Genomic DNA, 15,699 nt, shown 5'->3' with positions numbered 1-15,699 from the left:
TCATGCTCAGTTGCCAGTTTCGTGCGACAACTACATTTAATTTATTGGATCGACTAATCGGGCTGACACGGTCACGAAATTGTAAAACTTGGTGAAAAAATAAAACATTCTTATTATTGTGATCCCATTTCGATGCAGGTACCTGACACCATGATATAATAATATTACAGTTGTACCGCAGTTTCAAATATATGATTGTCGCAAAATTGATAAGATACGTTCACTCAAAGGGGTCAACGTTAAGAAAGCATGCATGAGACAACTTGATAGAGGACAGCATTTCATCGAAATGGCAATAATAGTTATCAATCATTCGCTAACAATAATTAACTAGAGTTAATATTATATGTTTTGACGTCACTTAAATTACCAACGCGTTAGCTGGAGATATCCGAACAGAGCCTATCAAAACGCTTTCGTAAGCAGTGATCTCCTGACACGTTTTCGGAGCGGATCCGGCTGCAGCCGTAATAGCAACGAGACCAACAATGGTCGAAACATCTTTACCTGCATCAGCATGACAGAATTAATGCTATTTTGACCCCAAAGAAGCCGGCTATTTACTAACCAAAAGCGGTTTTTGGAGGCCGTTAATCTACTTACTAAAACTGAAGGCCAAAATTCGCCAAGTTTCACTGCGTTCAACAGTTTGCCGTCCAGACTAACGTTCCGTTTTCGCTGTTACTAGTAATCAAACATCCAAAGTACATCCATCTTATACACTACACTCTTTACCGAAACAAAAAGGCTCCAGCTTTGTGCCAGAAGAAACAAAACAACCGAGACCTTGCGGTTCTTTTGTAATTTTGCGAAGTATTGAATCTTCTGGTCGGCTTAATGTCTCATAATCAATTTGTCTTTTTACTACCAGATGTCAACTACGGTTTTTATATTGGTGAAATATGCCGCAATATTTGTAAACGTAAGTTGGAAGCGTAGAAAACACACTTTGTCAATTAAGGGGAGTGTGCGCTAAGCAATTCAGAGCGATTACGATTCCGATTAAGACATTTCCTCGGAGAAATTTCTTAATCGGACAACTTCTTAAATGGTTTGTTAATCGGACCGATTAAGGAAATTCGGGAATTTTGCAAATCGGAAATTTCTCAATCGGTAGTGATTAAGAAACTTCTCTAGGAGGTGGCTTGAAATTGGCCAATAGCAGCGTTCTGTGAGTCGAGTCACTTTCAGTGACTCGGGCAAACTCTTAATCGGTCATGTTTTTAATCGGTTTCTTAATCGGTTTTGGAGCTTAGCGCACTCTGCCCTAACTGTCCGCTACTGAGAATACCGCATCAGAGAATGAGCCATACAGCTGCAGCGCATAGAAGACCGTTCGTCGCTCTTTGGGATCGTCGTAATCATAGACGACAACGCTTTGCTCCTTCAAATTCTCCACTCTGTAAACGCGATACATATTCAGGCTGAAGCATTTCATCGTCGGGGTCATCTGCAAGAGCAGCACAAAATTAGGTTGGAAAGTGCAAACGTACTGCTGGCAATGCAGTATTGTGTTGCAATAGCGACAATCGAACACCAGCAAAACGGAATTAGCCAAAAATATGTAGTGATTAGTCAAGCATTACCTCGTCAAAATACAGATTCAGTCTGGTGTTCTTTCTGTCACGTTGGGTTTTCCGCAGTCCTTCAATCGAACGAGGCAGATCTTTAATTTCTTCTTCATCAAGTTGGTATCCGGAAAGTTAAGTGTATTGACTTCAGCAACCGTCGTCCCGCTTGCGCCATCTTTCTGATACCTGAATATTTGCACATCATTCAACAAACAACAGTGGAGAATAATAAAATTCAGCAAAAGGTCGGAAACAACTAGCTGACCTAACGCAAATATCCAATCGACTTTTCTTGAGTGAAAACGTTTTGACGGTGACGTTAACGTCGAAGGAGACCTTCTCTCTGGGCTGCAGTACATGGCATGTGGAGCTCAGATAAGCTACTGCCACCCCGCTTCCTTCTGCATGTACACTGAGTTCGTCTGGTTTCTCCGCAAATATCATATCCTGCACCGATAAGGAGCTTTCCGGGGTGATTGTGAACTTGTATTTCCGCATGCCATCTGTGCCATCTGCAACCTCTCCTTGAAGCGAGGGCGGACTGGTAAGAGTTTTTGCAGATGCAGCAAGAGCTTCCAGAGCGACAGAAGTATCCTAAATAAACCAACAACGCCGTAAGGTCTGGCATTACTGAAGGTCAAACTGTAAAACTGGAGCACGCACCGGTGCAGAGAAAAAGCCCCCTTCGGCATTCTGCTTCGATATAAGCCATGATACAATTTGCATAGAAGTATCGAGATCTTTGTTGGCCAGGAAATTCAAAAGTGCGTAAGCTGTAGCCTCCACATCTTTTGAACTCGTTGAATAGGAATTTTCTGCCATCTGGTATCCATCTTTGACAGTTTCATCAACAGTCCAGTGTATGCTGGACTGACCGTGCACCATCCGCTTTTTTAACAGGCTCAGTGCATCGATTTTCTTTGGACTGTTCGCTTTGGTCAATGCATAGGCTGTCATGGCCAGCACATACGAATCGTTTTGAATCAATTCTAGTTGATCTTCCAGATAATTGACTGCTTTTCGCAAGGTCTTATCCAGCTCCTCGCTGCCGGCTGCTGATGTACTATTGTATTGTAGAAACGAAAGCGCAGCGACGGCAGTTACGGAAACGCGTTGTAAATCCCCATATCGATTCGTATCCTCATTTTCTTGGAAAGATCCATCTGCGTTTCGCTGACTTCTTAAGAAGCGGAACGCTTTTCGGATGACATTGTTATTGATAGTGGGAGTGAAGACGGAAGCTGCGGAGAGAGCTTTGGCCACGTGCGCAGTTACCCATGTGGAGCCGTTTGTTTCAGCGCTTCCCCATTTACTAAACGAGGCATCGGCGTGCCGGTATTCCAGAACCCGTTGGTATCCACGTTCGGTATTGTTGATCAACCGTTTCTTTAGCGAATCGATTAGTTTGTTGGTCCGTGTGAGATATTTCAGAATTGCCACATTAGAAGCCGTCAGGGCTATGCTGCTTTCACTGGAAGCGTACGGCAGTTTAATTAGTTTTTCCAAGTTCTGGATGGAAAGGCCCAAAATATCGCCAGTGATGCTTATGTCTATTTTATCCGAACCAGTGACCTTCCCAAGTGGATCCCGCTGAAGCAGGAATTTCGTCGGCGGCATTGGCAGATTGCGCAAATCGATAAAGACGGCTTGCGTACGATACTGCTCAACGCCTTCCGCTTTCACGAGCAAGCTTGCCTCCATCTGAGCGTATGCAAACTTGGACTGTGCGGTGGCAGACATCTTTAGTTCCCCAATCTGCTGCGGAGTAGTCTCGAATGATACTGCTATAGTGTCATCTAAATTAACAAAAACGTCCGTTTTAACGTAAGTCGAAGTGGTGTTGTCGGGATTGGTAAACTTCAAGGTTGTCGTAGGAAGCGCTACGACACGCTTCGTTGATGGGAAATCGACGAGAGCGAACGAAATGAAAATAAACTAAATGCTTTTAATGAGCAAACAACCAGAACAACCGACAAATGAATGAACAACATACGTATAAATATGAATGAAAAAGGCCCTAAGGGCAAAACATGAACGAAAAGCACTATACAATGTACGACAAAAAGAAGTTGATGGCTGGTTTTTAAAATATATTGCGCAAACAAGCGCTTCTCTGTTCAGGCCCAGTGCAGGCGAGCGCGTCGTACAGTCTGTTCTACCAACCATTTCTCATGAACTGCGAAATAAAATTGCCCAGCCAATATCTCAAAAGATCCAGAAAAAAATTACAAAATTTCTGATTCCAAATAAGTAGCAATTCATGGGAAACAGAACAAATTATCAGTGTTTGTTTTTCTCATTGACTTAAGCATAGGTCGAAAGCCAAACGATTTTGCGCACAGTTTCTTTGCTGTGCCTACGAGAAGGCAGAATGGCTAGAATTTGTGTTATTTGCCATAAACAGCCACACGTATAGTATCAAAAAGTTTTGAATTTTTTTCTGCGCCTTTTGATATGCAATTTGTATAGTTGCATTCCAAAATTCACGGAGCGCGAGCGTTTGAAAGTAACGTGCAACGAAAGAAGTAAGCGTCGAAGTTTTACTGGTGGCGTGTCGTTGCGAGATTATTTTTGAACCGCGGACCGACTGGTCGGTTCAACTTCTTTTTGTCGTCCATTGTACGTACGCACGTACTCCCTCAAAACGGCCAATAAATTCAACGGCATCTTCGTGCGGATACGCATGATACGTTGGTAAATCTTTTATTTGCAACTTTGCGGTTTTATTAGCCTGTTCCACCAGTTTATCGAGCAGGTTATTAGTTGCCGTATTTGCCGTACTACTGGCATCAGTAATGGTCTTAATCATCGTATTAAACTGGTCCGCGTCCATGATATTAGCAGCTGTGTGTTGCTGACTACCGGTTTGAGACAAAACCTTCTACCGACTGATTTATCGGGGAATCCAAACCACTTAAATCGGTATCTGATTCTGCAGTCTGTGACTGAGCGTTAACCTTGCTACGCTTCCTTGCTAATGCTTCCTCTCGCGCTTTCTTAACCTCTTGTTCTTGTTCGTACGCGTGTTCAAAAATATTCTTGGTGCTGCGTGTATCGGCACTATTATGCGTTGTGCGCGGTTTAGGCGCCAGGTTGCACTCACCGAATGCCGGGACAATTGGGCAGTTACGGTAAATACGGGCGATGGGATTGTTGCGGACGTAAAATATAGCAAAGCGGGTTGCTAAGGGATTATGGTAGGGGCACAATCGAAGTTGAGAACCGTGACCTTTGTGCGGTACGACCTCCAAATGTCGTAGGAAGCGCTACGACACGCTTCGTTGATGGGAAATCGACGAGAGCGAACGAAATGAAAATAAACTAAATACTTTTAATGAGCAAAAAACCAGAACAACCGACAAATGAATGAACAACATACGTATAAATATGAATGAAAAAGGCCCTAAGGGCAAAACATGAACGAAAAGCACTATACGTACCGGTACGTACGTACTCCCGACAAGGTGACAGTGACATTCTGCTGATGCGGTATCCGGTTGCTAACCAAAACCTTCGCAGTGAGGTTTTCGGAGCGGATAACACTGTATGGTAACAGTACTGACACTCGCAGCGGTTGAAACGCTTCCACCTGCATTAGCACAAGATCAGTAACTGATTTTGCTCTGGCGAAGCCAGATGCACCCACCAGGAGCGGTGTGGTGGAGACAGTTAATCCGCTGTTATCACTGAGGCTGATGGCGAAATTTGCCATGTTGCCATTGCATCCGGCAGTCTGCCTTTCAGTTGGACATCACCATTTCGGCTGTTAAATTTAATCTTGCTTTAGTATTAAGTAATAAGTTGAAGCTATTGCGCTAAATATAATTTAGCAGTGCATGCAGTGCCTCACTTACTCTGCCCGAACGGTGCCAAAAAAGACACTTTGTCGCGAATCTTTGCGGATTGGATCGGGTAGATGAGTAGACCCTCTATCGCTGGTACGATGCTCAATGGTGCTTTCCCAGTATTCATCGTCCTGTCCTTATAGGTCCTGTAAATAACCGGGCAAAAAGGGTAGCTTTTAAAACGGCACAGTGGTCGTTACAGTTGGCTAAACCCTCCGTGAATCAACACTGATTTCCGAAAAATTTATTTCTCTAGGTCCTTAACATTTCGCGTCCCTACTCAAACTTTCGTATGGTAACCGGGTAGCTTTGCCGGTAAAGCGGCTTAAACATCCAGCGGACGGATGTCTTAACTGATAACAAACCTGTAGGCCAAAATAGATGGTTCCAGCTTGGTGTTGGTGAGGATAAAGTGTTGTGCCCGAGCGTCATTCGCGGGGTACTGAGAAAAGTGAATGCTTTCTTACATAAATTACCAAGCGTGTGTTGAATCGACTTTGTGAAGGCTGTGCAGTGTACAGATATCACATATGTAATAACAACATACGAAGAAATAGTCCCCCGCCGACAGCAAGAACACGGGATCCGTTTTGGCGGTAGTTCGCAAGGTACTCTGCAATACACTCGATCAGTCCGTATCAGCCCATAAATCTGTTGGATGCTCATGTTGTCACATACGGTGCCAGTTATATCGTCGCTGGATTTCCCCAGACTGTTATCGACGTTCCCCAGAAAAGTTACCAGCGCCGAGGGAGCGGTGTGCGCCCGTAATGAGATCTCGTCGCCCGGCCGAACGTAGGACACATTTCCCTTGGGCGCGACCGACAGTGCAACCTATGCCGTAAGTAATTAAGTATTATAATTATGTAGTAACTAAGCATTATAACTGGTCAACTCGTTTACAAAACCAGCGATTACTGTACTGCTGCGGCGATAATAATGTGCAGTATACTGAGTATACACTAGACCGTTCAATTTCTTTGACCGCCCGTCTTTGCGTGACTTACATTTGTGGGTGACCTATCCGTTACACGACATTTCATAACTCGACATTTCACAACGTAACGTTTCACAACGTACATTTCATGACCGTAACATTTCATGACCGCAACATTTCACAACCGTAACGTTTCATGACCACAACATTTCGCAACCACAACATTTCATGACCAGAACTTTTCACAACCGTAACACTTCATGACCGACAGCAACATTTTGAATTCGTAGTTTGGTTTAATTTAGTCTAATCGTTGAGCAGACAAACCCTAGACAAAATTATCCGTTTTAGCCGCTGCAAATTTCAGAAATTTATATAAAACACGTAAAAAAACCAATATTAATCTTTTTGTTGAAATCGTGCATTATTATACGCTAAGAATTGTGGCGTATTAATGTCGCATATAAACCGATATGAACGCCGACATAAACCATCCATACCACAAAAGCAATTTAGATAAAAAAATTACAGTTGTGCTATTTTTTTGGCAACCACGTTGTATAAAGAGTAAAGACCCTTTTCACATACCTGTAGCTTCTTGATGATCATCTAAACCAGCCACAGGATCAAGTAAACATTAACTGTGATCGCTTAGCCGTCTCCCGATATCTTTTTCGTCGTAATTTATTTTTTACTTTTGCCTATATCGCAGTAATTATCAGCAGCAATAATAAGGATATGATCGCGTTGCATTGTGCTTGGCTTGCCGTTTTTGACGTTATGCTGCTTTATCTCAGACTATCTGCATATGAACTACTTATTTGCAAACAGCAAGAAATATTTGAATGCAGAGGCGGATTGCGTTTTGGGTCTCAACAGGATATCTGCGCCGGAGTACCCGGATACCTGCATAGTACTCATTCACCGGTAAAATTTAACTCGAGGAAAATCTGCCCCAAGGTCATATGGCCAACCTCAACGTAGAATATTAAAGCGTTAATTTTGTTCTACATAAACGAAACAATCTCCAACGTTTGATTGCCTTGTATGATAATCCCGGGACGGATTCACTAATGGGCACAGTGGCCGTAACGCGCGAACCAAGTGCAAAGATCGAGTCACTCCACATGTAGTTGCTCTTGTCGGAGCTTGTCGACATCATCTACAAAACTTAACATCTACAAAACTTAACTTTTCTTTAAGTGCGGAATAGAAGTTCCGACTTGGTCATGAAATGTTTCGGTCACGAAGTGACACGCACGCAAATCCGCGGTGAAATCCACTGCTCCGTCCGGGGGGAGGTCGCCGTCCCAGGAAGTTCGGGCAGTGTTATGGTGGGGGAATTCTTCGGCGTGATGCTGGTGGTCGATCCGTGCCGTTGGGATCGGAGTTGGTGCTGCTGTTGGCGGTGTATCCGTTCTGGTTTCCCGCTGGTCCGGGTCGCGTTCGCCGTCGGCATCGCAGGAGGCAATTCTCGCTCCACGGCATCGCAGGAGGCGTTTCTCGCTCCGCGGCATCTCCGTCCAGTTTGGGAGGCATCCGGCGCGGGGAGGCGTCCATCTCCGTCAGTTGGGAGAGGAATCCATCACGTTCCGCGGGAATGGGGGCATTTGTAGCTGCACACATGGGGGTTAAATTGGCTCAAATAATCAGAGGAGCCGTGCGCGCGGGCAGCGCGCACGGCCTGGCTCGCAACCATGATCTGCGACCATATGACGCGGGGCCGTATGGGCGCCACGCGTATCCTCGACAGCGAACAGCGGTGAACCCGGATGAGGCTTTATTGCCGAATCTAATGCGCACCGTGGCGCAGCAACACCAGACTCATGAGGAAGGATCCTGCAGCCAGTGCAACTGTGCTGCAGGTCCGTCAAAACAGCGCAGCAATGTGCGGGGTGGAAATCCCCAGAAACAGCGAATAGCTACTCAGGAGGGCGGGGCGTCCCGCCCTTACATAACATTTAAATGCTAAACGAAATTGTAAAATCTAAACATCCATAGAAATAAATAAAGAAAAATAAATAAAGAGTAAGTAAGACAAGATATGAACTAAGATCATGAAAAAACTATGTTGGCAACGCCATCATTATATAGTTTCGCGTACCACAAGATAAATAGGTTCGTTGGATCGGGCTGTAGTGATAATGTCAAATTCGGCCATGGTTTATAGTTCAATCGCCAACTGCCTGATTTCCAAGAAGCTCCCCGACGGAGAGTATTTCCCGTGGACCGGAGCGTCGATTCTTGTCAAATTCATGTAAGAAATACTGACGACCAATGCGTCGGCTTGCTTGGGAGTGTCGACAGCGACCTTGATCGTCCCAGCGTCCGCGACATCCACCGGCATCATGACAGCCGCGTCCGCTTCGCAGCCGTCTTCAGATGTCAACTCGGCGCCATAACGATCGCCAAACTTGTTACTGTAAGGGGGACCAGACCATGTATCCTCGTTCGTCTTTGCGTGCCTCGAGCAGGTCGCATGACCACTGGCCGATAGTGGCTTCCACGTTCCCCATTCTGAATACAGTCCCTTTCGAGATGGAACATAACCGTAAAAACGCACCATGAGTAGCGCTGCGCGGTGGTTGGTCGGCGGCGGATGACCATTCACTTCTATTATTCGTGCGTTAACTGTGAAAGGATTCCCAGGCTGGAAGGTTTCCAGTTCCAAGGGGAAGCGAATTTTGTACAGTTCGGATTGCCGGTATAATGCCACAGACGGGGCTTTTGACAGTAACCGGTTTTTAGTTCATTTATTTAATAAGCAGTAGTGAATACTTGACAGGCAGTAACTTTCTCCTTTTTTTACAGCTATGGAACGGAGGTACATAAGTGGTTTTACCCACAACGTCATCCCAGCCTTCTGATACAAGCACCACGAAGCTTACTTTGCGGACACATTGAAACAGATTTCGTCATCCACCGATGGAACGATATTTTCCTTAGCGTTAATGATCCTGACTTCGAATCGCGGTGTAACTGAAGCAAATAGACCTTTACAACTGATAGTCGGACACAATGTCTCATATAACTACAGTATATGAGCTTACTGGATTCAGAAACCGAGAACTGTCTGCTGGCCAGAACGGGACCCATGTTGTAAGGGGACAAGCATCCGAAGATACAACGGGCAAATCGTGTTGGTGTATTCTTTAACGCACAAAATAACGTCAAGTATATGTATCACAAGTTACGTGATTATTGTCAGTATGTAGTCACCAGCAGCAAACCAAATCAGGAGCACATTAGGGTTCTGAATGCATGAAAGTACTGTAGTGGATGCAACCATATTATAAAGATGAACATCTGTCTTTACCGTTTCCGGAGCTGGATATTCACCAACGGATGCATTTACTACGCGAACCGTCCACTTGCCCAAAAGTGGATCCGTGGATAACGCCATCTCGCCGGCAAAATAACCAGTAACTAGAGAGAAGTGCAAACTTGTAAGTACATTTATACATGTAGATTCGTCACGTATTACAAAATAATAGGGATTTTAATACCACATGAACGCTGGCCAGGCAGTATGAGAACTGAGTACAAAACAGCAGGAGATACAGCTACTACAAACAACTGTTGCTAAGTACAACATGACAACACTACATAGATGGTCGCTTAAACCACTAACCTTCGGAGCCGTTAGGGTTGCTAAACTCTTTAACCACGTTTTCTAGCGGATCCTCCACAAAACCGAGAATGTTGAATAATTAAAATTTTTGGGAACGCTTTTTAGGAACATTGCTGCGTACCACAATCTGGACGTTGAACGGCACAATTATCGGCTGTAGCCGATCTACCGCCCTTCTCGTGGATACGACGTGGAAGCCTACTGTGTCTTTTGCATGGTATTGCGGCTGCTCGGTCTGGATGAGAATTTGCGGAAACAGTGCCTGCCGGTCGTCTTCCCATTTCCACATTGCATTGTTCCAGAAAATTCCTGGATATGCGGCGGAAAAAGCAGCCGAAGAGTCAGCTCCGGTAATGTATAGCGCCATATTATCGGCTGTCAAACTGGATAGATCACCCACCTAATGAAAAACTATTGGGTGGTAAACGCGAAAAGAAAAACCAGCAGGGAGTAAGAAATACGAAGTAAAGTATATGTAAACGAGCGTTAGAATGATGCAGCAGAAAACTAGGGGCAATATGCAGAAAGCTAGCAATATGCACACGGAGCAGCGCCGGTGCCGGTGAGTACAGGGAACGCGCATTCAGGGATAATTTAATTTCTGCTAACTCTTAACTGTCATTTTATTCACCAAGAGATCTGTTAGAAACTATTTTGCGCCCCAGGACAACAATTTCGGTGGTGGGGGGGGGGGCGTCTGTTATATCGGACTTACGAAAGGGGGCGTTTAAACCATACGGATGTTAAATTCGGAATTTAGGGTTTGTTCAATTGATCATGTGGGCAACAGTCAATTAACGTACATGAATTTCAAGTCTGGTAACACGTTCAGGCTGGATAAAGGCCGACGAGGAAAACACCAACTGGTCGATGCGTCTGTTGCAAAAAAAAATGAACCGGGTTTACACTAAAAATCGGTAAGTTCACAGTTGGTATAAGGAAGATTGCACACATACCGTTGTCCGACTAGGGCCATGTCAATCTTAACATTCGATGTGGCATGATAAACCAAATAGAGACGGGAAACGCGCTGCCGGGTTTAACGCCGCCCAATCCCAGGATGACGTAGTCGAGTCCGTCCACGCAACCGGCGCCAAGAGCAATCAGAACTATAAACCCAAGCATTGCTCTCAACTCAGATAAACAGCACAGATTTGCGGCTGCCATTCTCTAACAGATTGAACGCTCTGCAGCCGCCTTATAAACGCTGACTCGGAAAAATTCTTTCTGATTCTTTCTGATTGAAGTCTAGCAGTAAAAGGCGCATTCAACTTCCGGTATGACATCCGGTACGTGTTTAGCGTTACTCTTCCGTCTCTGTGCATTAGCAGTTTAGCACATCTTAGTCACCCTAAAAACCGGTTAAGGTTGATAAATGAACAACATGATGAACCGAGAAAAGCTGTGGAAACCGGAACCGCTTAAGACCATTGACCATTGACACTGTACACGAATAGCACTGTACGTACGTGCTTATTGTTTTGTTTCTGTGATGTACGAGTGTACTTACGACATGTACATATGTACACGAGATTCTCGAGATTCTGTAATTTTACCGACCTAGCAACGCCAGCGTAGCTGCATTTATATGCATAGTCATGGCAACGCTATGATGCAGTTACTGCATACCCGCGCGAGTTTAAGGGACAGAAATCTGCCCCAGACCGCCCGCACTAGGCGTCGGCTTCTTTGACATCAAAGAAACTGACATCTAGTGCGGGCGGTCCAGGGGAATTTACTGTCCCTTAAACTCGCGCGGGTACAGTACTACAATTCATGTACAGGGTGCACACGATAAGTTGTCACCAAAACTTTAATGATTTATTAAAAATTTCCAACAGACTTTAGAATTTTTATTTAATTTTACCATGATCACAATTCCTTTCCTGCATCATCTGAACCCAAGATTGAGAATAAGTAAGCATTTTTTGACAAGTTACACCAGAACTGGAACGCCACCTGCTTCGCTGTACCTCCCGACCCGTCTACCGTGGTCGCCATCCGTGCGCCCAAAATTCGTTTAAAAATCGACGTCATCCCTTAGCTAATCGGTGACAAGGCAAAACTTTTTAACATCCAGTACTGTCTCGGGATGTATATCACCTGATTCTCTCCGAACCCCCGGGAGGTCGCAGCTGCGACTTAAAAATTAGCGTCGTCAACATGGGGTAGGACGCCATTCTAGCGATCCCCACACAAACGAGGGATGTCATCCGTACTCTCGGAGAAGCGTCTACGCTGTACAGAGAAACGACAACGGAAACAACATCTCCTCGAAATAATCGCTTTATTTCACCGAAATAAAAGCTAATCAACATCGAAATAAAGGGAAAAAAAGGCATGAAACCAAAATATGCTAGGAATCGATGTTAACGGTTCCGAAGCTGGCACTCGAATGGCAAACACGATCAGTCGTGTTTGAGAAGCTGGCGGATGGCAAGCCGAGCCAATGATGGTGAGGCGCATGTGCCAATATCCTGTGCTATATGCGCAGCACTCTGACATGCCACGGGACGGGATGCCGAAGCCCCTTGAGGCTCAAAACAGGAATGAAAAAAAAAGAAATGAGAAAATGCATGTTAAATGCAACATAGCGAGCAATTCTTATTTAAAAAAAAATGTGCCAATTATTCCATCACAGGTTAGTGAGAACACACGCTGCTAAATGCGGCGTAAAATTAATCAAACGAGTTAAACTCGCAACAAAATCCGGTAAAATTATTCCGGTAAATTTCCAATCCGGTTAAATCCAATCCCGCATGTTAATCCTTGTTATTCTGCAGGTTTTCCGATCCATTCCGGAGTTTTCCTCCAGTCATACGCATTGTTGCGTCGATCCACGACATCGTTGCAGCTTAATGCATCTACGGCAATTCTACTCATCTGTCTTTATGCAATTAATGCACTACGGCAATTCATTTTTTGTAATGATTGTAATAAATTCAATCTGATGCGCTCGTTGGGCTTTTTACGGCGATTAATTAAGTGCACTCGTTGTGTACTACGGCGATTAAATTTCAGCATGTAATGCTTTTGCGGCGATTAAATATCGGTATACACGTTGTGTACTACGGCGATTAAATTTTAGCATGTAATGCTTTTACGGCGATTAAATATCGGTATACACGTTGTGTACTACGGCGGTTAAATTTTAGCATTTAATGCTTTTACGGCAATTCTATCTGCGGTTCTTCATTTAATGCATTAACAGCGTCGCTCAATACGGCAGACGTAGTCTTAACTTCGGTACTATCGTCCAACATATCCACTCCTCCGTTTCCTCCCGGATAATACAACGGGTCGGTCTCATTATCCGGAATGTGCACCGCAAAAATCAGATGGTCCACATCGGTAAAAGTCGAGTCCTGGCCCATTGCTTCCAGTTCGTACTGTCTATCCCGCAGGGCTTGTCGAGATGGATAGAGGAAATTATTCTCTATGGACGGCTTCTCGTCCGTCTCCATTACTGCCTCTTCAAGGAGTTTCTGCGCACTCCCCGAAATTGTCAGTGATTCCACCGACGCCACGACATCCGTTCGCGGAATTTCGCCAGGCGGCGCAGTGATCACTGCAGATTCGGTATTCGCAGCCGGCGCTGCGGTTGCAGTGTTAACTGCGATTGGTGCAGCATTAGCTGTCTCCGGCGTTTCCTCAGTTTCTTCAGTGTCCATTGACACTACCGTTTTTTTCGGTTCTGGCTGTACTGTCTGGCTCGTTGTCGGAGTATCAGGTGAATTTGGAGCGACCTTGCGCTTCCCCTGGCCCTGACGTTCCGCAAATCGTTTGACGAGATCGTAGATCCCATCATAATGTCCATTACAGATGGAATCGGTTTGAAGTCCATCGACTTGCATCACATGCAAAAGATCGTTCAGCACTTTTGCTTGTTGTTCCTCATTAAGTGGCTCACCCAAGCGATTAACATAACTTTTCAGACGGCGATTTTGCTCAACCTGCCTATAAGTCCGGGCCCAGTGATGGGCATGGCAATTACCCATCAACGCGGATAGGATAACCAAAACATATTGCTTTAATCCCCATCCGATACTAATCGCATCCCACGTAATTTTCATGGGGGCGATTTTACGCTGAAGCGCACATGCGGCACGGCAGAAAAACCAGAACTTTGTTGGATCCGTGTCCGGTAGTATAAACTGAAGGAGGAATTCCTCCGGATTTTCGGTGAATAGAATTTTAAACTGGGAAATTAATTCCCAGTCCACCACGGTGATTTCAATAAGTTTCTCTTTAAGCTGGGAGATATCCAGCGCACTACGCAGTCCATTACGACGCGGCGTCTCGTATCGCCGGACTTCCATTTGCCGAAACAGATCGATCTTATACATATTGATCGAATTCCGAATACGTAGATCATACCCGACGGTATGTAACAAGTCCAAGGTATCAGTAATGGCTTTGCCAATTTCGGTTCTCTGATCAGCATTAACGGTGCCAATTACCGACGCAACACGATCAATGTATTGATCCAGGTCTTGACGGATGGCGTCGATATCGCGGCGGATACGCTGCGGATATGTCTGTCGCTCTGGCATCAGTAATACAGATGCATCTGGCTTATACTGTGCTAGTTTATCATGCGTTGCGCGAACGTTCCAATTTGCTGCTTTCTTCTGAAATTTAGCAGCCACATTCAATTTACCAGGCATTATATCACCTTCTACGAACGAGTTATCTGGGGTTTTCCCCACGTTCGGTGAATGATAAGTAATCTTATGCCGTGTTGTACCACTAGCATTGCTAGTGTTGCTAGAATAACTAGCACCTGAATTCGGTTCTGAATTTGCAACTGGTTCACTTACGGCTCTGGAAGTCGTAGGCTGTACTTGCAACGTTTGTTGTGGATACGGCGTTTGACTCGCTGGTCCCATCCTGGTCAACGGCGGAAGATTCGCTAACAACGGGTTGGATTGCCGTTGTTGTGGTTCTTTCGGTGCTGTCCCAGCTGGCCAGGGACACGAAGTTATCATCCGCGTTTCCGGATCGTATTGGTAACTTCCACTGGGAAGGCTCTGTTGAAGGTGAGCAATATGCTCCGGTGGCAAAGCACCCGACGGCACTTGCAATGCCATATTCGAATAACGGATAGGCGGTTGCATTTGCTGCTGATATCCCGTTGTTGGCAGACTTTGCTGCTGATATGGTCGCGGCTGAAACATGACCGGCGGTTGCCTTTGGCCTTGTTGCGGCTGATACGACATTTGCTGTCCGCTGGTACTCGTCGAGCAACTCTGTAAATTATGGGAATTATCCCTGCCCGGTAAGTACTGAATATTACTATTCAAAGGGAATATTTCAAAATTCCCACATTCACTAATAACAGGTAAATTTACCTGATTTGGTGGCGCACTTATGCGCTTCATCAGATCCGCTGTGCATCGCCCGTAATTCTCGGGATGGACCGCGTAGGCCCACGCATCGTTGTCCTCGCTGATAAACTGCACAGCACTATCGAAAATACCCCGATAGTAATACGGTGTTGCACAGACTATTGTCCAATATTCCGGCAATGTAACAGTACGGTAGGCATCCAGACTGCGCAGCAGTACTTCGTCGTACAGACGGGATACGGTAATCTGCGGATTTTCCGATCGGAAATTCGGTCCAAGTGTGCATTCCACACATTTCCGGTTATTGGTGTTATGCTGGCACCTTCTACAGGAGCGCATTGGCGCATAGGCATACGGTAATTCTTCC

At 45.2% G+C, this 15,699-nt stretch overlaps 4 protein-coding genes across 4 annotated transcripts; all 4 read right to left on the bottom strand.

Annotated features, from left to right (window-relative positions):
• Positions 1-1,317: 1,317 nt before the first annotated feature.
• LOC129590850 (CD109 antigen-like) lies at positions 1,318-3,460 on the bottom strand. Its single transcript, XM_055486277.1, has 4 exons — positions 2,235-3,460; positions 1,837-2,165; positions 1,587-1,757; positions 1,318-1,450 (listed from the first exon to the last, which is right to left on the bottom strand). The coding sequence occupies exons 1-3, from the start codon at positions 3,309-3,311 to the stop codon at positions 1,604-1,606; spliced, it is 1,560 nt and encodes a 519-aa protein (XP_055342252.1). The 5' UTR covers positions 3,312-3,460; the 3' UTR covers positions 1,318-1,450; positions 1,587-1,603.
• A 1,534-nt stretch (positions 3,461-4,994) lies between these two features.
• Positions 4,995-7,512, bottom strand: LOC129590778 (uncharacterized). Its single transcript, XM_055486151.1, has 8 exons — positions 7,396-7,512; positions 6,942-6,962; positions 6,095-6,250; positions 5,964-6,029; positions 5,782-5,858; positions 5,426-5,562; positions 5,218-5,334; positions 4,995-5,160 (listed from the first exon to the last, which is right to left on the bottom strand). Exons 1-7 carry the CDS (start codon positions 7,510-7,512, stop codon positions 5,312-5,314), a joined length of 597 nt encoding a protein of 198 aa, XP_055342126.1. The 3' UTR covers positions 4,995-5,160; positions 5,218-5,311.
• LOC129590840 (uncharacterized) lies at positions 6,412-11,527 on the bottom strand. Its single transcript, XM_055486263.1, has 8 exons — positions 10,941-11,527; positions 10,788-10,860; positions 10,106-10,384; positions 9,985-10,036; positions 9,670-9,779; positions 9,404-9,503; positions 9,242-9,332; positions 6,412-7,969 (listed from the first exon to the last, which is right to left on the bottom strand). Exons 1-8 carry the CDS (start codon positions 10,958-10,960, stop codon positions 7,939-7,941), a joined length of 756 nt encoding a protein of 251 aa, XP_055342238.1. The 5' UTR covers positions 10,961-11,527; the 3' UTR covers positions 6,412-7,938.
• A 1,330-nt stretch (positions 11,528-12,857) lies between these two features.
• On the bottom strand, positions 12,858-14,891 carry LOC129590839 (uncharacterized). The gene is made up of 2 exons (XM_055486262.1): positions 14,805-14,891; positions 12,858-14,615 (listed from the first exon to the last, which is right to left on the bottom strand). Exons 1-2 carry the CDS (start codon positions 14,871-14,873, stop codon positions 13,152-13,154), a joined length of 1,533 nt encoding a protein of 510 aa, XP_055342237.1. The 5' UTR covers positions 14,874-14,891; the 3' UTR covers positions 12,858-13,151.
• Between the last annotated feature and the right edge of the window lie 808 nt (positions 14,892-15,699).

Source organism: Paramacrobiotus metropolitanus, unplaced genomic scaffold (assembly GCF_019649055.1).
Source record: "Paramacrobiotus metropolitanus isolate TYO unplaced genomic scaffold, Prichtersi_v1.0 Parri_scaffold0000042, whole genome shotgun sequence".
Lineage (NCBI taxonomy): Eukaryota > Metazoa > Tardigrada > Eutardigrada > Parachela > Macrobiotidae > Paramacrobiotus > Paramacrobiotus metropolitanus.
Note: the sequence above shows the minus strand (reverse complement) of the source record. Positions and strands in the feature narration are given on the sequence as shown.